The following is a 22,163-nucleotide window of genomic DNA, read 5'->3' as shown; positions in this document are numbered from 1 at the left end:
GTCATTTTCCACTAACTTGTGACAAAAAATAAAATCTTCTATGAACTCGCCATACACCTAACGGAATACCTTGGGGTGTCTTCTTTCTAAAATGGGGTCATTTGTGGGGTTCCTATACTGCCCTGGCATTTTAGGGGCCCTAAACCGTGAGGAGTAGTCTGGAAATCAAATTCCGCAAAATGACCTGTGAAATCCTAAAGGTACTCATTGGACTTTGGGCCCTTTAGCGCAGTTAGGGTGCAAAAAAGTGCCACACATGTGGTATTGCCGTACTCGGGAGAAGTAGTAAAATGTGTTTTGGGGTGTATTTTTACACATACCCATGCTGGGTGGGAGAAATAACTCTGTAAATGGACAATTGTGTGTAAAAAAATCAAAAGAGTGTCATTTACAGAGGTATTTCTCCCACCCAGCATGGGTATGTGTAAAAATACACCACAAAACACATTGTACTACTTCTCCCGAGTACGGCGATACCACATGTGTGGCACTTTTTTGCACCCTAACTGCGCTAAAGGGCCCAAAGTCCAATGAGTACCTTTAGGATTTCACAGGTCATTTTGCGGAATTTGATTTCCAGACTACTCCTCACGGTTTAGGGCCCCTAAAATGCCAGGGCAGTATAGGAACCCCACAAATGACCCCATTTTAGAAAGAAGACACCCCAAGGTATTCCGTTAGGTGTATGGCGAGTTCATAGAAGATTTTATTTTTTGTCACAAGTTAGTGGAAAATGACACTTTGTGAAAAAAACAATAAAAATCAATTTTCCGCTAACTTTTGACAAAAAATAAAATCTTCTATGAACTTACCATACTCCTAACGGAATACCTTGGGGTGTCTTCTTTCTAAAATGGGGTCATTTGTGGGGTTCCTATACTGCCCTGGCATTTTAGGGGCCCTAAACCGTGAGGAGTAGTCTGGAAATCAAATTCCGCAAAATGACCTGTGAAATCCTAAAGGTACTCATTGGACTTTGGGCCCTTTAGCGCAGTTAGGGTGCAAAAAAGTGCCACACATGTGGTATTGCCGTACTCGGGAGAAGTAGTACAATGTTTTTTGGGGTGTATTTTTACACATACCCATGCTGGGTGGGAGAAATAACTCTGTAAATGGACAATTGTGTGTAAAAAAATCAAAAGATTGTCATTTACAGAGGTATTTCTCCCACCCAGCATGGGTATGTGTAAAAATACACCACAAAACACATTGTACTACTTCTCCCGAGTACGGCGATACCACATGTGTGGCACTTTTTTGCACCCTAACTGCGCTAAAGGGCCCAAAGTCCAATGAGTACCTTTAGGATTTCACAGGTCATTTTGCGGAATTTGATTTCCAGACTACTCCTCACGGTTTAGGGCCCCTAAAATGCCAGGGCAGTATAGGAACCCCACAAATGACCCCATTTTAGAAAGAAGACACCCCAAGGTATTCCGTTAGGAGTATGGTGAGTTCATAGAAGATTTTATTTTTTGTCACAAGTTAGTGGAAAATGACACTTTGTGAAAAAAACAATAAAAATCAATTTTCCGCTAACTTTTGACAAAAAATAAAATCTTCTATGAACTTACCATACTCCTAACGGAATACCTTGGGGTGTCTTCTTTCTAAAATGGGGTCATTTGTGGGGTTCCTATACTGCCCTGGCATTTTAGGGTCCCTAAACCGTGAGGAGTAGTCTGGAAATCAAATTCCGCAAAATGACCTGTGAAATCCTAAAGGTACTCATTGGACTTTGGGCCCTTTAGCGCAGTTAGGGTGCAAAAAAGTGCCACACATGTGGTATCGCCGTACTCGGGAGAAGTAGTACAATGTGTTTTGGGGTGTATTTTTACACATACCCATGCTGGGTGGGAGAAATACCTCTGTAAATGACAATCTTTTGATTTTTTTACACACAATTGTCCATTTACAGAGTTATTTCTCCCACCCAGCATGGGTATGTGTAAAAATACACCCCAAAACACATTTTACTACTTCTCCCGAGTACGGCAATACCACATGTGTGGCACTTTTTTGCACCCTAACTGCGCTAAAGGGCCCAAAGTCCAATGAGTACCTTTAGGATTTCACAGGTCATTTTGCGGAATTTGATTTCCAGACTACTCCTCACGGTTTAGGGCCCCTAAAATGCCAGGGCAGTATAGGAACCCCACAAATGACCCCATTTTAGAAAGAAGACACCCCAAGGTATTCCGTTAGGAGTATGGTGAGTTCATAGAAGATTTTATTTTTTGTCACAAGTTAGTGGAAAATGACACTTTGTGAAAAAAACAATAAAAATCAATTTTCCGCTAACTTTTGACAAAAAATAAAATCTTCTATGAACTCACCATACTCCTAACGGAATACCTTGGGGTGTCTTCTTTCTAAAATGGGGTCATTTGTGGGGTTCCTATACTGCCCTGGCATTTTAGGGGCCCTAAACCGTGAGGAGTAGTCTGGAAATCAAATTCCGCAAAATGACCTGTGAAATCCTAAAGGTACTCATTGGACTTTGGGCCCTTTAGCGCAGTTAGGGTGCAAAAAAGTGCCACACATGTGGTATCGCCGTACTCGGGAGAAGTAGTACAATGTGTTTTGGGGTGTATTTTTACACATACCCATGCTGGGTGGGAGAAATAACTCTGTAAATGGACAATTGTGTGTAAAAAAATCAAAAGATTGTCATTTACAGAGGTATTTCTCCCACCCAGCATGGGTATGTGTAAAAATACACCACAAAACACATTGTACTACTTCTCCCGAGTACGGCGATACCACATGTGTGGCACTTTTTTGCACCCTAACTGCGCTAAGGGGCCCAGAGTCCAATGAGTACCTTTAGGCTTTACAGGGGTGCTCAAAATTTAGCACCCCGCCCACTTGCCAGGACAGTTAACAAACCCCACAAATGACCCCATTTTGGAAAGAATACACGCTAAGGTATTCCATGAGGGCCATGGTGAGTTCATAGAAAATGTTATTTTTTGTCACAAGTTAGCGGAAAATGACATTTTGTGAAAAAACAAAAAAAAACCACAAAACCACAATTTCTGCTAACTTGTGACAAAAAATAAAACATTCTATGAACTCACCATGCACCTCACGGAATACTTTTGGGTGTCCTCTTTCCAAAATGGCATCATTCGTGGGGTCTGTCCTGGCATTTTAGGGTCTCTGCAATCATTACATGTATGGCCAGTATTAGGAGTTTCTGCTATACTCCTTATATTGGGCATAAGGGTAATGCACTGTGGGCTGAAAGGAAAAATTTACGTCAAACAATCAATCAATGTGGATGAAAAAATATCTGCCAAAAAATTTTGGAGAAAAAAAAAAAAAAAAAAAAAAAAGAGGAAGGCGTCTGCCAGGACATAGGAGCTGCCGCCCCAAAAATCCAAACCCACCAGCTCGTATGCCCTGGCAAACCTGATTTATCCATTCACACCGATCGATGTGGATGAACAAATCATTGCCAGAGTTCTTTTTTGATACAAAGTGTTTGCCAAAGCATATGAATCCCCAACACCACTCCTCGGCCCATATGCCTCGGCAAACGTATCTTTTTGACTGCGGAGGAGAAATCTCGTCCTGCAGCGCTGCATGCACCGACTTATGTGTAAGCTGACAGACGCGCATTGTTCTGTCAGGATGCACCATCAGTGCTGCAGCTGATTGGTCGGTCTGGATAGAAAAAAGAGAGAAGAAAAAAGACAAAACAATACAAAAAGGAGGAGAAGGCGTCTGCCAGGACATAGGAGCTGCCGCCCCAAAAATCCAAACCCACCAGCTCGTATGCCCTGGCAAACCTGATTTATCCATTCACACCGATCGATGTGGATGAACAAATCATTGCCAGAGTTCTTTTTTGATACAAAGTGTTTGCCAAAGCATATGAATCCCCAACACCACTCCTCGGCCCATATGCCTCGGCAAACGTATCTTTTTGACTGCGGAGGAGAAATCTCGTCCTGCAGCGCTGCATGCACCGACTTATGTGTAAGCTGACAGACGCGCAATGTTCTGTCAGGATGCACCATCAGTGCTGCAGCTGGTTAGTCGTTCGCTCGGTCCACCTGGAAGGTTATTGGATGGAAAAAGGAAAAAAAATACAAAAAAAAACAAAAAACAGGCAAGCAGCAAAGCAATTACTTCATTAACATTAATAAACTGAACTTTTTTAATAAAAACCTTAACATTGCAAACTAAACATTAGCTTCTTTGCTTACCTGTTTTTTGTTTTTTTTTGTTTTTTTTAACTTACCTCCCGAGGACAAACCTCTCCTCCCCCATGGGACAATGTGCGAAGTGCAAATCGCACAGAGTTGTGGCGAAGTACATTACGCATTTTGTCCCAAGTGAAAGGAGAGGTTTCTGGCAGCCCTGTGTATTACGCTCTCTCAAAACCAGATGTTTGGTTTCACACTGCATATTGACATATCCGGTGGGTCGAGCCCGCCGCACCGTATCGTCCAAAACAGACCTTCAGGGAATACCACAAGAGTAGCATTCGGCCTAGTAATGAACTGCGTCGCCATAGACTAACATGACTTCCGGGCCGATCGAAATTGCCACAGAAGCCACGCAGTAACGTAGGCATGCACTAGTGTTAAGTCAAGCACTTCCGGCGTAGGGGGGGACCGCAAAGTGTGACTTTCGCTAGGCATTTTGCCCTAACGCATCGCAGCAGTGTGAAATAGCACTGAGAGACCCTTGTGTGCCTACCGCTGTGTCTGTAGTTCCCTACTCTCTAATAGTGTACCTGCTCATGGTACCTCTCAAAACACTCCCCTAGGCATAGTCCAGGCTGGTCAGGGCAGCGGGGACAATAAACAGTGGTGTCACGCCTTGTTCCAGCCCTGCTGCAGACACGACAGCGTTTTCTTCGGATTCGGTGACCTGGGGTACTTGGAATCGGATAGGCGTAATGCCTTCCATGCAGCCTGCTAGTTGCATCTTGGGGTTGGGCCCGGGCACCTCCTGGATACAGGAGTTCCATAGTGATCTGTCTCTGAAATTGTAGAAACGATCCAGTTCTCCCAGCCTTACTGTAGAGAACAAAGCTGTTGTAAACTGCCAATTGAATTAAATAAAAGGACACTTTTTTATACCAGCGCCTTGTTTTGCGGGAAAGTAAATAGGGCGCTAACCTCTGGTCATTGAAGTCCACCCCTCCCATGTTGGTATTATACTCGTGGACGACAAGGGGTTTTTCAATGACCTCAGTTCGCCGTTGAATTTGGACTGTCGTGTCTGCGTGAATGGTGGACAGAAAGTAAACGTCCCTCTTGTCCTTCCATTTCACCGCGAGCAGGTCGTCAGCACTCAATGCGGCCCTCTGCCCCCGTTGAAGTTTGGTGGTAATGAGCCGTTGGGGGAAGCCCCGGCGACTATGCCGCACGGTGCCACAGCATCGGATTCCTTCTAACTTTAAGTGCTGATAGAGGGCCACACTTGAGTAGTAATTGTCCACATAAAGATGGTACCCCTTCTGGAACAAGGGTGACGCCAAGTCCCACACAACCTTTCCACTGCTCCCCAGGTAGTCAGGGCATCCGACCGGCTCCAATTTGGAGTCTTTTCCCTCATAGACTCTAAAATAAGATGTATAGCCTGTGGCCCTTTCACAGAGCTTATACAGTTTCACCCCATACCGGGCGCGCTTGCTTGGGATGTACTGTTTGATGCCAAGGCGCCCGGTAAAACGTATGAGGGACTCATCTACGCAGATTTGCTGTTCAGGGGTATAAGCATCTGCAAATTTTGATGACAGGTGGTCTATGAGGGGCCGCATTTTGTGGAGCCGGTCAAAAGCAGGGTGGTCACTTTCATGACAGGTTTCATCATCATTGAAGTGCAGGAAGCGCAGGATGTTCTCAAATCGTGTCCTGGACATGGCAGCAGAGTACAAGGGAACATGTTGTGATGGGTCTGTAGACCAATAAGACCGCAACACATTTTGTTTGATTTGACCCATGTTTAAGAGAAGGCCCAAAAAAATTTTAAGTTCGGAAACTTGGACTGGTTTCCACCGAAATGGCTGGGCAAGGAAGACATTCGGATTGGCGGTTAGAAATTGTGTGGCTTTACGGTTGGTCTCTGCCACGACTAGGTCTAAGAGATCCTGGGTGATGAACAGATAAAAAAAGTCTAGGGGCGATCCTAGATTATCTGTCATCACCTGGACTCCAGACTGGGCGGTGAAAGGGGGCAGTACGGGTGCGGCGGTATCAGGGGATTGCCAATTTGGATTTGCCAGCACCTCTGGTAAACTAGGGGTAGTACGGGCCCGTCTACTTGATGGCTGCGACTGGGGTGTTACTACACGTGCCACCGAACCAGTTTCAACTTCCACGCTGGTGCTCGCCACTTCACCAGGGTGTACGGAAGTACTGGTTCTAGGTCCAGGAGATGCTGTGCTGCCTGCCCCACCATGAAATCTCAGACCAGCACGAGCACCACTCTGCTGCCCTTGAGGCTGATCCTGCGCCACCTGCTGTCCAACGACATGGGGTGTGGTACGGCTGGCTCTAGCCGGGACCTCAACCTCGTCATCACTATCGGTCAGTGAGCCACTGCTCAATTCAGGTACAAACTCTGACCCAGATGATTCGTCGAATGGTTCGTCCCAATCGTCCTCATCCGACTGGGCCATGTACCTGAGAACCTCATCATCGGAATACCCCTTTTTTGCCATGGTGGACTGCTAAATTTAGGGGGTATTCCTCTGAGACTACCCAGAAAAAAGAGCACCTACTTAGCGAAAGGGAGTATTTGAGCGGTAGAAAGCTGTGATCACTGAGTTTTGATTAAAAAAAAAATCAAAACTGATGTTTACAGTGCACAGCTAGTGTACAGTGGTTTTTGCAGTGATCAGAAAAAAAAATTCTGTCACTGCGGTGGGGTGGGCTGAACGCAAGTGCAGGCGAGCGATCAGACCTGATCGGGCAAACACTGCGTTTTTTAGTGGATCCTAGTGACCCTAATAGATCTGACTGCGATCAGTAATGATCACTTACAGATACTATATAGTAACAATGTTGATTAGCGACAGTGATGACGCTAATTAGTGACTGTGGTGCAGTGGGCTGAGCACTAACTGACACTAACAAAGGGGCCTAGCTAACTGGCCTAACTGCTAACACTAGTGATACTAAAAAAGTGACAGTTTCCACTGATCACTGTTTTTAGATCACTAGGATAGTGACAGGGGGGTGGTGGCGAGTGGGGAATCAGAAGCAATCAGAAACAATCACAGGCCAATCACGGGACAATCAAAGCCAATCACAGGCCAATCACGGGACAATCACAGGCCAATCACGGGACAATCACAGGCCAATCACGGGACAATCACAGGCCAATCACGGGCCAATCACAGGCCAATCACGGGGCAATCACAGGCCAATCACGGGACAATCACAGGCCAATCACGGGACAATCACAGGCCAATCACGGGACAATCACAGGCCAATCACGGGACAATCACGGGCCAATCACGGGACAATCACAGGACAATCACAGGCCAATCACGGGACAATCACAGGCCAATCACGGGACAATCACAGGCCAATCACGGGACAATCACAGGCCAATCACGGGACAATCACAGGCCAATCACGGGACAATCACAGGCCAATCACGGGACAATCACAGGCCAATCACGGGACAATCACAGGCCAATCACGGGACAATCAAATACAATTACGGGACAATCAAATACAATGACAGCACAATATGACAGCACAATCAAATACAATGCACTGGGAAGGTGATTGGGGGGGGGGGGGGGGGTCTGAGGGCGATCTGAGGGTGAGGGGGGTTGATTAGGTGCCCGCACGGGGCAGATTGGGTCCTGATCTGATGGGTGGCAGACACAGGGGGTGACCGATGGGAGGTCAGTGAGTGATTACAGGGGAGAATAGATGTAAACAATGCACTGGGGAGGTTATCAGGGGGGGGGTCTGAGGACAATCTGGGGGTCTGGGTGGGTGATCAGGTGCCCCCAAGGGACAGTTTAGGGTCTGCTCTGATGGGTGGTGGTGACAAGTGACAGACAGGTGATAGACAGGTGGTCAGTGGGTGAGGCAGATGCAGTACAGTATACAGTATACAGGGGTGGGGGGCTGGGGGGGGGGTCTGGGGGGATCTGAGGGTAGGGGGGGGTGATCAAGGGACCCTAGGGGGCAGTTAGGGACCTAATCTAAATAATAGCGTCGGCAGATAGTGGCAGGGGGTGATTGATAGGTTTATTAGGGGGTGCTTGGGTGCAAACTTGGGTCTGCTGGGGTGGTCAGGGGGGGTTCTGAAGGCTGGGGTGGGCGATCGGGGGGTCTGTGGGTGTAAAAAACCTGTTCTGTGCTTGCTCTAACAGGGCTGCCTCCTCCTCCGAGATCCGTGCGAAGATGCGTGCAGAGGAGGAGGAGGCAGCCTGTATAATACACTTTGTTACGTAAACAAAGTGTATTATACAATACTATTGGCCAGATCGTATTTTTAAACCCCGCCGGCGCTGCTAATTGGCCGGCGGGGTATCGGGCAAGGTGGGCGGGACCTTTCGCCGCGGGGAGCGCGCGTCATAGATGACGCGATCGCTCCCCGGACACGCCTTAAGGACCCGCCGCCGTCAGGCGTATTGCGGTCCTTAAGGCGTCCACTTTGCCGCCGCCCATGGGCTGTGGGCGGTCGGCAAGTGGTTAAAGGGAAGGTCCAAGCAAAAAAAAAAAATGAGATTCACTTACCTGGGGCTTCTACCAGCCCCATGCAGCCATTCTGTGCCCTCATAGTCACTCACTGCTGCTCCAGTCCCCCGCTGGCAGCTTTCTGACCTCGGAGGTCAGGGCCAAATTGCGTAAATTTTTACACAAAAAACTAGTGCAGGAACATTAACACCTACATTTTTACGCGTTAGTGGTGAAACGCGTAAATTTTTGTTCCTGCACTAGCTGGAATGTGTAAAAATGTATGCAATGTGGCCCTGACCTCCGAGGTCAGAAAGCTGCCAGCGGGGGACTGGAGCAGCAGTGAGTGACTACGAGGGCACAGGATGGCTACATGGGGCTGGTAGAAGCCCCAGGTAAGTGAATCTCATTTTTTTTTTTTTGCTTGAACCTTCCCTTTAAGGGACTCATCACCACTAATTGCATACAAGTACCCAAACATTCACACAATTGTTTGCATTATTCTTGGCAATGTGAACGGAAAACCTGGAATGAGCATAACTTCTAGTGATTTGAGCAAGATGATTTTGGACACAATCTCTCTACATTACATTCATATCGGCATGAGTGCAAGCTCAAGCTAAAATGATTACGTTTCATTCAAAGCAACTTAATTCCTACATGAATATTTACAAACCTAATTAACCCATTGACAGCAAAACTGTTGTGTGCTTATATGCAAAATACCCGGCAACCAAAACACAAACTCCAGATTGAACATGCCTTATCATCCGTTAATGTGACATTACTGACCTTACATTACAAATGTCAAGGCATTTTAAATCTGGTTTCCCTTAAATAATTTGTTGCCTTTTTCAAAGATTAAAATTAAAAATCATTGTAATGACCAGCAACTTTGTGCATGGGTAATTAATTATATGAGGTGAAAACCAATTACACATTCAATCTCACCTGCCTTGCCTCAAGACAATTTACAAACCTTCTCCTACAGTAACAAAGAAAGGCAACACATGCAAATTTACATAACCACAGTCAGCATACCTTAGACTCCAACAATAATTTAGCTTTTGACTTTTCTGACTGTAGAAAAAACCGATCAATTAAATTAAGAGGTTTATTCCTAAATCTAAAAAAAAATGTTTGGATACTCTCTGTGCACAGACACATACACAAACAGACAAACAACAAATAGCTGGGATCTTCTTTTGTTTCTGTTTCCTGCCACTCTCCTCATTGCCCCCAGTCTTTTCAGGGAAGAGGAAAGAGAAAAAACAAGAGCATTAACACAAGTCTCTCCCAATACATGGAGGGAGGGGGTAGAAACCTGCAACAACTCTGAGAAGATGTCCAGAGATGCATATTTAAAGTACAACCTAGCTGAAAAAGTGCAACCAGTCATACACAAGCAATTTATATCACAGTTCCACAGAAACTACAGTGAGAGGAGATAGACAAACACATTTACAGTAATCAGAAGAAAAGGCTCAGAAACATCTAGTAGCCAGGCCAGAACATTTTGGAGGGACTGATAAAAAAAAGTTATCCTGCGGCCGCAATGCCCATTCAAAATGTCCTGGTCCAGAGAGACACCTGCAACTGCTGAGTGTCTCCGAAAAAAAAATGAAACCCCTAAATAGAGTTATTCAGAAATAAGATTCAAAGCAAATTGTGGAACATGATTCTTTCTAAAACTTACAAATCTATATATCCGCATTAAACATCATCACAGAATATGATACATCATAAATCAAAAATAACCCTTGGGAGTCCCCTTACCTTGAGACTTTCCCATTATGCTAAGCTAAAAAAAAAAAGAAATAGAGTGAGATTAGCTGAGTTTGAAGGTTTATCTAGGGATGGTGACGTCAGTATTAGACTTTACTGGCAAACCTGGTCTCCAGCTTATGTGATTCTTCTATAGTTTCTAATCAGGTTTATCTACACCCAATTTATGGTTTGAATTTTAACTATCCTCTGTGGACAAGTTTATACCTTCAATCTCAGCTTAACCTCACATACAATCTACACAAATCTATACAGTAACATGCAATCTTATATAACTAAAATTCACTTAAGCGACTATACAACAATATACAAGGTTTAGAGAGAATATTCACTTAGACACACAGTACTGCTTTCTTAATTGGGGCATCAGACCCGCTATTTACTTTAGGAATATCAGATTCCTGGGAGAGGCGCTACAGAAGCGCTTTCCTTCTGGGTTCTATTAATCCGCTCTGACAGTATAGGGTGGTAATCAAAAAATAGAATTACTCACCCGATACTGTATATGGCGGATCCAACTTCTCGACACCAAACTGTCAGCTCAATTTCATCGGAGGCAGCTACAAGATGACTTAGCAGAATAATCTGCAACCCAGGTTAAAGTTCTCCCCCAATCCAAGTGAATACCCTCTCTCCAGCTGGGAGACACGGACCACGAACACTTAAGTTGGTGGAACAGCATCTGAAATCTTTATTTACAGGTCAATCTTATATACCCACTGATGTTGGGGAAAAACCAGATTAGACCGGAGTGCCCATAGAAAGTATTTGAAACAATAGCATAGACATGGTACAGACAGCAGAGACAATAGGATTTGTTATTCTGTAAACAACTGGCAGAGGTAGACTTTGTTACATGTGTTAATTTTCAATAGACCAGGTTCTTAACAACAATGCATGAATAGGTCTGAGTCTTCAGATCTCTGTCACAGTGGCTTGTATGGTAATATACCAAGTGGGTATTCAAATAAAGGTTTGTCTCCTGTATGGCACAATAATGTGTTTCTGGCCAGACAGAAGACAAAATTAAAATTTGATGTGCTGTATATCGTTTAATATCAGGGTGGTTCAAGCAGCACATTATTACAACCTTTCATATGCGTTTTTATATATGCGTTAAAAAAAAGTTTTCTAATGTATTTCCGCTTCCTGTTGTCTTCCTACGGATTTGCATAAAACGCAATAGAAAAACGCATACAAAACGCATATGTGTATGCAAACCGCAAATGCGTAAAAACGCATGCAAAACACAAAAAAGCCTCATGTGCAGAAACAAAAATGCAAACGCATGGAAAACGCAATACAAAGGCATATGCATAAAAACACGGCGTTACTCTGTACTGCTAAGTGTGCATTCAGCCTTACTGGTAGGTTGTTATTATTTAGATCCTGTTCCTTTAAAGGGAACCTGAAGCGAGTAAAATTATTTAAAATAAACACATGATGAACCTACAAATGAATATCACATACTAACCTCACCGTCAGTTCCTCTCAGAAACTCACCATTTTCTTCTTACAGTGATCCCTTCCAGTTCTGACAAGATTTTGTCAGAACTGAAATATACCAGCTGCTGTTAGTTATTTATCAGCAGCTGTCAGTTACAACTGAATGTGCAAGGTAATGTCCATGTTTTCCTATGGCTCAAGTGGGTGATATTACAGTTTAACAGTGTGCTGACCAGGAAGCTGTTATGGGGTAATGGCCATTTTTAAAATGGAGGACTGAGAATTTCATTGATCACAGTGGACAAATGGGACGCAGGAGAGGAGAAAGAGATTGAGGAGTAGACTACACAGGAGGCAACTATGACCTGTGTATGGTTATTTTGACTTTTTATTTTCAGTTCAGGTTCTCTTTAAGAAGTGTTGTGTTTATTTCCACTGTAGCAATTGGTTTTCAACTCCGTGACAAACTGTTTGGGTCCTCGGAAGTTTCTGCACAGCGGGAAGCTCTATAAAGCCAAGAGCAATAAGGAGCTATACGGCTTCCTGTTTAACGACTTCCTGCTGCTCACCCAGATCATCAAACCCCTCGGATCCTCCAGCAACGACAAAGTGTTCAGCCCCAAATCCAATCTGCAGTACAAGATGTACAAGACGGTGAGTGAGCGGCACCTGCTGTGCGAGGAACCTGGCGGAACTTGTAGATGCTGGTTGCCTGGCTGTCATACTGATCCTCTAGCTTATGATACTGTCCAACATTTGGGGCAACTTTAAAGATGTGGGAAGTCAGAACTCATACGTGTGAATGGCACAGAGGATCAGCATAGCACCAATAAAAGTAATTGGGGGGGGGGGGGGTGTCACATTTGCAGCTCCCATGTTTTTCTTGTGACTAGCCCTGGTTTGTATTTGTGTAAAAAATGTACAGAATAGGCTGATCAGGGAGAGCTTACTCTGTACAAGGCTCTCCCTGATCAGCCCCAAACCACCCGCTAATAAGTCCCCTTGTGCCTACAAAATCGCTCAGACCCACTGAGGCATGGGCTTCCCAAACCCTCAGATGGACAGAGGTCAGCATGGGAACTCTGTCTGGTCTGTGGCCATGCAGCCCTAATAAGAGCAAGCAGCCATGCCTTCTGTGCTCTGACCCCTCTGTCTTATGCTTGTCAGTAATTTTGTAGTATAGGGGTGATCCCCCTACCTACAACCGGTTTCGTTCCAGTAGGTTGTCTGAAAGTTGACTTTGTGTGTCGAGTCGGGTGTTCTAACAATGAAACTCTGATAAATGATTTACCTTCAGACAACTCTGGATTTGGACATTTAGTATAAACAATGTTTTTTTTGTTGTTGTTTTCAGTGTGCTCTTAATTTGTTACTACCACAACAGTTTTTACGTGTTACAGTATTGTATAAACAAAAATATTTAAAAAAAAAAGAGTACAGTACATTTTCTGCATTAAAACAACTTTGTATGTGTGACATGTTGTAACTTGAGCCATTTGTAAGTAAGGTAAGTAAGTAAGGGACTGTCTGTAGTAGCTCTTAAAGGGAACCTGAAGTGAGAGGGATATGGAGGCGGCCATTTATTTCCTTTTAAACAATACCAGTTGCTTGGCTGTCCTGCTGATCCTCTGCCTCTAATACTTCTAGACATAGACCTGGAATAAGCATGGAGCAGATCAGATGTCTGGCAAAATGTCAATATTTTCTGTATGCTTGTTTCAGGAGTGAGATTAAAGGTGCATAAACACGTGCAACTTCATGCACGACCATCCGCCCAACATGAGTTGTATGACTTTGCACGACAAGTACATACACACGTGCAAACAATACCCAAATAAAATTAACAAAAAATAAATAAAATTACAATCAAAAAAATAAACATAAATAGTTACCTAAGGGTCTGAACTTTTTTTTATATGCATGTCAAGAGGGTATATTACTAAAAATGTTTAAATTATAAGTCTGTAAATAGTGATGGACGCAAAACTGAAAAAATGCACCTTTATTTCCAAACAAAATATTGGCACCATACATTGTGATAGGGACATAATTTAAATGGTGTAATAACCGGGACAAATGGGCAAATAAAATATGTGGGTTTTAATTATGGTCGCATGTAGCGGATTAGGTGTTTCTGACATTGTCAGATCTGACAAGATCAGCTGCATGCTTGTTCTGGTGTTATTCAGACACTACTGCAGCCAAATAGACCAGCAAGACTGCCAGGCAACTGGTATTTAAAATGAAATAAATATGGCAGCCTCCATATTCTTCTCACTTCAGTTGTCCTTTAAAGAGAACCAGAGACGAAGCACCCTCATGTATTTTATTACATTTATCAGTGGGAACATGACAGTAAACACCTACCCTGCTTTTAGTTTTATTCTTCTCAGTCTAATCTATCTGTTATCAACTGTGATAAGAATCCACTGATTCAGTCTATGTTTGACCTGGAATCATTATAGCTGAGTCACTCTTATGTGGAGTCTTTTCAAGCCCAAGCCTGCCCCCTCCTGGCTCAGATTTCATACTCAGAGCTGTTGACATGGGAGGGGCTGCTGCTGCCGAGAAAGAAGCTCTGACACACACAAGTGTATCTGTGTGCAGTGTGCAGCCAGTCATTATCTACTGTATGCAGTTTCATTTCTATGAGAGACACTTCCTACAGGCAGCCACACAGCAAATGAAAGCAGACAGATGAAAGGCTGAAGCAGCCCTGCTTGTCTATAGTCTCAGAGGCTAGACAGCACATCCAGAACAACTCATAACCCGGAAGCAGAACAGGTATGAGCCGGTGGCCATATTGGATATTTCCTGGAGCAATAATGGATAAAAAACGCTCAAAAAGGCACACCAGAGTGGCGAAATTATCAGGTAGAGCATTTATTCTTTACAAGCTATCAACTGATATGTTTATTTTGTGTGAATCGTTCAACTCTGGTTCCCTTTAAGTAAGCCAGGCAGTTTGTCTGGTTTACTCATCTCCAGGGTCTTGTTGAAAGTTGTGCTTCTCCTGTGTGAATCAATCTGCAGTCTGAGTACTGTAAGCAGCATTATTGAGTACTGTAAACAGTATTATTTGTTTGCAGCCGATATTCCTGAATGAAGTGCTGGTGAAGCTCCCAACAGATCCCTCAGGAGATGAGCCCATCTTCCATATCTCCCACATTGATCGGGTGTACACACTACGGGCTGAGAGCATCAATGAGAGGTAAGCATGCAAAGCTTATATGGTCTATGGCCCTGATTTCTATGTGCTTCTTTCCTGCGTTTTCTCTCAGGAGACTTTTTCTCATCTTATCTACAAAATACATTTTCAGCATCTAGCAAGTGAATAAATATTAAATAGTAGGGAAGAAAAGTAATATCAAATTAAAGTTATTTTGTGACTACTTTTTTTACCTGGTTGCTTGAAGTCTTGCAACTGGCCCTAAAAATAAAATGAACCATCCCCCATACAGAGCTGTTTCCAGCAGAAGTGACTTTCTGAACCTGCAGGGGTTGCCTTCTTCACTTCCTGCAGTGCCCAAACACCCTTCCTGACACCTAACTGCCCCACCCCCTTCCCTAACCAACACCCCCCACCCCACCCCTTCCCGACGCCGGATTCTCCTTTGGCGCCGGCTTGCTGATATTTTCAAAGAAAGTCTATGGCGGCGCCTGTTTTGTTTGATACCGAGTGGGTATAGTTCTGTATTAGCTAGGCCTTTTTTTAACATGAAGTCTCAAGGAACCAGAAATCTATACAGAGATTGCATCATATATGGAACCAGTAGCTTTTCTTTAACGTCACACTGCTCACAGTCCTCATGCTTTCAGAAGTGACTATTCCCCGAACGGTGACTGGAGCATGTCGGATGTGATTGGGCTGGCTGCCATATTATGATAGCGTTTGGGTCTCTTTGCCCTATCAAATTGGAGAGGGGTGGCAGTGAAATAACCTGATTTCCAGTGTGAAATCAATATTTTTAGTTTACCGATTGTATATACAATCGGGATTGTACATATATAGGCACCTCCAACCAATCTTAACCGTTTACGAAACACAGTGAATCTGCCTCCAGAAGTCTCTAGTGCATGAGACCTGCATGGCAACAGTGGCCTAGTAATACGGGATTGGTTAGTGATTGTCACATTACATATTGTTGACAGCGTTGCAACCAATCTTTATTGCCAGTCTGCTCACCGTATTTCCTGCTATCGAGTGTGACTATTCCCCGAGTGCTAACGGGAGCAGATTAGACGGGATTGGCACGCTCTGTCACATTACTACCTTCTGACGATCCAGCAACCGGTCTTTTAACGTCTTGTAGACGGGATCGGGGGGCTGGATTGTCACAATTTTATTCTGGACATATCCAATAAACTGACCAGCGATCGCATAAGCGTACGTGTTTGGAAACATGTAAGCTTATGTCATCGCTGGTCATTTTACTGGATACATCCAGAATAAAATAACTCCTCTTCAGGCATTGTGGGGATCATTTTTTCTTCCACTGTTACTTCTAGACTGGCAGCCCAGGACAGCCCACCATTTTCTATAGTTGACGTGTGGATTGAGATATCGCCAACACTGGTACAGGTTCAGATGATAAATGATAGCAGAATAAGACACACTAGGAGGAGGTTCCTGCCCTTGCCAGCTTACAGTCTATAGGGTAGTGGGCTGGAGACATTAGGGAAGGAGTACACTTATAGATAAAGCACAGAACCCAATAATGATGCATGTGGCTCTTCTCTGCAGGACAGCGTGGGTGCAGAAGATCAAAGCGGCCTCTGAGTTGTACATAGAGACAGAGAAGAAGAAGAGGGAGAAAGCCTATCTAGGTAATACACTTGTCATTCACCCCCTTGTAATGTGGCTGCCCAGCACATGGAGGTTGGGAAACATGGAAACACTCTAGCTGTGCCTCACCTCCGGCCTGCTGTTGGACATCACCACTCGCCTGATCTTCCTCCTGGTATTCCCCCCTTCAAAACTGCAGATCTGATTTCAGATGATTTCAGGTAATTACAGCAGCTGGTCTTACCGGATGGAATTGATGCAGAAATTGGTGTCAATAGGAGAGAGGTGGTTCATGGTGCCCTTTGTCTTTCGAGGTCCCACTTGTTTCCCAACCTGTTAATATTCGACTGGCTCGTCAATTGAATAAGCTAGAGGAAGTGCTGTTGGCTGTGCATGAGTGAATCTGAACTGTGCATGCCCAGTAAAAGGAAGCTCTTGTGCATGAAAGAAACAGTGCACATTCTTCCACTGGGAATGTGCGGTCCAGAACTCTGGCATGGCCAATTCAGAATCACTTCGTCAATGCTTAGTGAACTCCTGGACAGCTGTTGGAGGGGTAAATTTGGAATGGAGAACAGGAGGTTCCCCGAAGACAAACGAGCACCATAAACTAGGTCAGCAGCCGACAATCTAGCCCAGGGCTTCCCAACCCTGTCAAGTACCACCAACCGTACATGTTTTGCAGAAAACCACAAACATGCACAGGTGCGGTAATCAGTGTCTCAGCAGAGCTGATAAACTACCTCTGTGGATTTCCACAAAACATGCACTGTTGGTGGTACTTGAGGACAAGGTTGAAAAGCCCTGATCTAGCCTACCATGTGCTTAATCTACAAAGCATGTTATCACTTCACGGGTTCTATAAGAAAATATTTTGGCTTGAGTGATGCTGAGCTCATTTAGGATTATAGCTGCTGGTTGCCTCGTGTACATGCGTTTTGTGAAATCATTCCTGTATTTTGCTTTTCAGTGCGTTCTCAGAGAGCCACCGGCATTGGGAGACTGATGGTGAACATCGTAGAAGGCATTGAGTTAAAGCCATGCAGGTCACATGGTGAGTTCTTGTCTCCAGTCACATCACCAGAACAACCAGACAACCAATGGAATTTAAAACCAGACTAAACACAGAATTGAGCAAAGCGAATTCTAATATCTATCAGGCTAATAAGTGCATTTAAATATTGCATAGCTGGATCTACCTGAACATTTATGAACACTGTTTTTATTTAGACCTGCTTTAGCAGTTTGTAGATCTGTATTGTCTGTATCGTCATACTGATGTGTGTTCTCTCCTGTCCAGGGAAAAGTAATCCATACTGTGAGATTACCATGGGCTCCCAGTGTCACATCACTAAGACCATCCAGGACACCCTGAACCCCAAGTGGAATTCCAACTGCCAGTTCTTCATCAAAGACCTGGAGCAGGATGTCCTCTGTATCACCGTCTTTGAAAGGGATCAGTTTTCTCCAGACGGTTAGTACAAGTGTATACTGCAGGCCTGGCCTATCAGAGTTGGAGCGGTTTCCTCACAGATACCAGTCAAACGCGGGCTCTCCTGGTACGGCTGAACCTGATTGGTAGATAAGGGAATGTGACACCAACTGTTAGTAAGAACATATGATGGACAATTTATAAAAACTGTTACCTCACGATAATGTTGTGAAACATCTTATGTATTCTGGTCATAGCCAAAGAAAAAGACCTGTAACTTCAGTGGGATACTATGTTTATGTTCGGTAGGATGTTTCATCGCTCTCTCTCAAAGCGTCTTCTTCAATGAGCTGAAGAGGATGCACAGATGTTTTTGTGAATACAGCCAACGGTCTAACTAAGAGCCCGTACACATGCCCAACTGATGTCGCCCATCGGGTCTCAGGAGCAAATCCCCTTGGGTGACATTTCTGGGCTGCACACACGCATCAACTGTATAGCTGATGAAGTGCTGTGTTGATATGCAGCGGGGATGACGCGAGTGGTGTATGCGTGACATCACGCAGCAGGCCGGTGAGCGGCATGAACAGTGGAATTGGTGTCACTATGGTTGGGTAGATCTGTCCAGCGGCTTGCAGGTTGGGCCATACACATATAAAACAAGTTGAACAACCCCAAAAAAGTTGCTTGCTATTGTTCCACACAACTGATAAGACTGATAAGATGTCAATCCAACTGTTGGATTGCGGTCTTATCAGTTGTGTGAACAATAGCAAACAACTTTTTTTTTGGTTGTTCAACTTGTTTCACAACAAAAGTTGTTTGATAATTGTGATGCATAAAAGCCCGCTGTTGAGTGTTTGTGTATGGGAGCTTTAGATTCCTTTTCATGTTAAGAAAATAAACTTTTGACCTTGTTATTTTAACCTCTTTCTCTAGATTTTCTGGGACGGACAGAAATTCGGGTATCTGACATTAAGAAAGACCAAGGCTCGAAGGGTCCTGTCACGAAATGTCTGCTGCTGCACGAGGTCCCGACAGGTGAGATCGTCGTTCGGCTGGACTTGCAGCTGTTTGATGAGCCGTAAGAAGGATTTGCACAAGCCGCGTCCTCCTCCTCTCCTGACCCTCTGCGTCGCGTCCGCAGAGGCCTTCATGATGGTCGTCGCCAAACCCAGATATGACATCGTTGCTCTGCGGTCACCTATTTTTAATTGGGATTGCCATTTTCTAAGAAAATGTCGTCTGTGTTTTATATGTGGGACTCCATTTTAGATTTTAGGCAGGTGTGTTATTCTTTCCCGGATACCGATGACCTGTGCTGTGATAGGAACATTGAGAAAATGTTCTGACTTCCTCTGCGTCGATAACTCCGCCTTTACATCAAAGGGACCCTTGCCATTGAGAGTTGGAGAGGGACCACTCTGAAGAAGGATTCAGGCTCGGCGACCCATGATTCCCTGCTGCTAAGGAAAAAAACGGTGAGGCGTGTCATCCTGGAAGTTGTAGTTCAGCACCAGCTGCAGAATCATGAGAGGCCTGGAGAAATGTAGCATATGTGACCAAAATAATGTAGAGACCAAGTCCCACAGTGCTCAGAGACTCCATAGAATCTCACTTAACACTCCACAGTATTTTAAAGGGTCTTTGGAGTAGACTTGGGCAATAATATTATTTGATGATAAAATACCTAAATTTAGGTTACCTACAGTGAAAACCGCATAGCAAAATTGTGTGTGTTGGAGAGCCACTCCCAGTAGAAGTACTGCTAAGAGTGTCGAGAGGAAATGTCATGAGGAAGAAGCACTTATTTGAGCTCTCCAGCCTTCCCATTAGTCATTTAGTGTGATGGATTACCTCACGGACCAATAGGGAAGCTCGTGTACTATCACTTTTACTCACATCTGCTCCAAGTCCTGCTGAAAAATAGTACACGTAGTTTTTACTAAAATTGACCTCTGATTTATGTATCTTATCATGATATGCTTGCTTTCTATTGCCCAGGTTCCTTGAAGAGGGACAGAAAGTTTTATTAATTTAAAGTGTAACTTGGCCAAAACTTTTTGTTTTCCCTTTTTTTTTTTCAGTTGACGAGTGGAAGGGCGGAACCTTTGTCACGGTTTTTATTACTAATTATGTCTCCACTGCACATATTTTCTCTCAGTCTTTTCCAGTGAGTGTTGTGCAACAAACATAAAGACAGTAAGACCCAGTATGCAGCACTGTATTTTCGTAGCTGATTTTACTTCATTTTATATTGATAGTAAAGTGGCTGTAGTGTGTGCAGATGCCTAATTAGCTTCTAAAATGTTCCCTACTGAATGTAGAGTTCTGTCTCCTCTCCCTGGTTGTAATGTGTTCCTCTACACTCCATTGTGCTCCCTGTGCAAATCATCCTCATTATACAGCAAGGCATACAGCTTGCCATGTTTACTATACACAGTTGGGGTGGCATCTGTTTATTTTTAAATTGGGTTTAGATTAATAATACGAGAACCGCTATATTGCATTAGTGATCAGAGCCTCACTTTAAGACATTATAACCACATTGTGTACACTTACAAAGGAACTTAACTGTATAAAATTGCTTATACTATGCTTTTACAATATTAATTTATGAATTATTTAATCAGTGTTTGCCCATTGATAAATGTTACCCCACCCCGACTTACATTGTTAAATATATCAGTGCTACTGGCATCTTTACTGCTGGCAAGGTGAATGACTGTGGAATGTTTAACCTGCTGAGCGGTCTGGACGAGCTCAGCTCGTCCAACACCGCCAGAGGCTGCCGCTCAGGCCCTGCTGGGCCGATTTGCACGAAATAAAAAGCAGCACACGCAGCCGGCACTTTGCCAGCCGCGTGTGCTGCCTGATCGCCGCTGTAGCGCGGCGATCTGCCGCGTGCAGCGGCGAAAGAGGGTCCCCCCAGCCGCCCGAGCCCAGCGTAGCCGGAACAAATAGTTCTGGCCAGCGCTAAGGGCTGGATCGGAGGCGGCTGACGTCAAGACGTCGGCTGACGTCCATGACGTCACTCCGCTCGTCGCCATGGCGACGAGGGAAGCGAAACACGGAGGGCCGCTCATTGCGGCCTTCCGTGTTATCTCTTGCCGCCGGAGGCGATCGGAAGATCGCCTCCGGAGCGCCCTCTAGTGGGCTTTCATGCAGCCAACTTTCAGTTGGCTGCATGAAATAGTTTTTTTTTTATTTAAAAAAAACCCTCCCGCAGCCACCCTGGCGATTTAATCAGAACGCCAGGGTGGTTAAGGAACATCATCTGATCTTACAGTGTGCTCTGGGGCAGAAGACTGTATGATGTCATAGCCTGGGCAAAACCTCACTAGGAACGCGGGGTTACATAAAAATATACAGCAGTATATAGAATGAGGTGTTTATGATGCTGAAACCAGGATAGTTAAAGGACATCCGAGGTGAAAAGGTAAAGATTAGATTTACTTACTTCTTTCAGCCCCTGCAGTCTGTTATGCCTCGATGTAGTTCCGCTGCCCTCAGGTGCACCACTAGCCCCTCTGAAAGAGCATCAACCACAGCTGTGGCCACTGGCCTCAAGCTCTTGCACATGTGCATCCGAGCGCATCTCTTGATTGCACTTCCATTGCGTGGAGCGGTCTTAGCTTGCACAGCTCACAAACAAACTGCGCAAGCGCAGAATGCTCCCTGCCAAATGGGCAATAGCTCTTGACCACAGCTGTGGTCAGCAGTCTTTAAGAGGGGCTAGCGGCATGCTAGGACTGCTAAGAGCTGGAAGAAGCCCCAAGTAACTAAACTAATCTTTAACATTTTACCTCTGGTGTCCTTTAAGGTAAAATTGGTATCCTATCTAATAAAACCCCCGTGTTCCTGTGTCATCCTGTCCGTGAGTCTGTGCTACTGCGCATGTGCAGCACGGACAGCCATTGGGACAGGAGGACGGGGCCAGAGAGCCGGGCGGACGAGTGCGCATGTGCACTAACATGCGGCGGTGTCAGAGACCTAGAGCCCATTTTTAAACGGGCTTAGGTCAACTAGTCCTAGATAATTTATTACGTTC

General features: G+C 44.6%; 1 protein-coding gene across 3 annotated transcripts in view; it reads left to right on the top strand.

Annotated features, from left to right (window-relative positions):
- ITSN1 (intersectin 1) overlaps nucleotides 1-21,028 on the top strand; it is a 207,028-nt gene extending 186,000 nt beyond the window's left edge. For all 3 annotated transcript variants that reach the window (XM_068270440.1, XM_068270439.1, XM_068270438.1), the window contains 6 exons: nucleotides 12,336-12,548; nucleotides 14,984-15,105; nucleotides 16,639-16,721; nucleotides 17,651-17,734; nucleotides 17,981-18,154; nucleotides 19,052-21,028. In XM_068270440.1, coding sequence (XP_068126541.1) covers nucleotides 12,336-12,548; nucleotides 14,984-15,105; nucleotides 16,639-16,721; nucleotides 17,651-17,734; nucleotides 17,981-18,154; nucleotides 19,052-19,200 — 825 coding nt within the window. In that variant the 3' untranslated portion in view covers nucleotides 19,201-21,028. The remainder of the gene's footprint in view (nucleotides 1-12,335; nucleotides 12,549-14,983; nucleotides 15,106-16,638; nucleotides 16,722-17,650; nucleotides 17,735-17,980; nucleotides 18,155-19,051) is intronic.
- The last annotated feature ends 1,135 nt before the right edge of the window (nucleotides 21,029-22,163 follow it).

The sequence above is a fragment of the Hyperolius riggenbachi genome, chromosome 2 (assembly GCF_040937935.1).
Source record: "Hyperolius riggenbachi isolate aHypRig1 chromosome 2, aHypRig1.pri, whole genome shotgun sequence".
Classification (NCBI taxonomy): domain Eukaryota; kingdom Metazoa; phylum Chordata; class Amphibia; order Anura; family Hyperoliidae; genus Hyperolius; species Hyperolius riggenbachi.
This window is presented reverse-complemented; position numbering and strand designations above follow the sequence as displayed.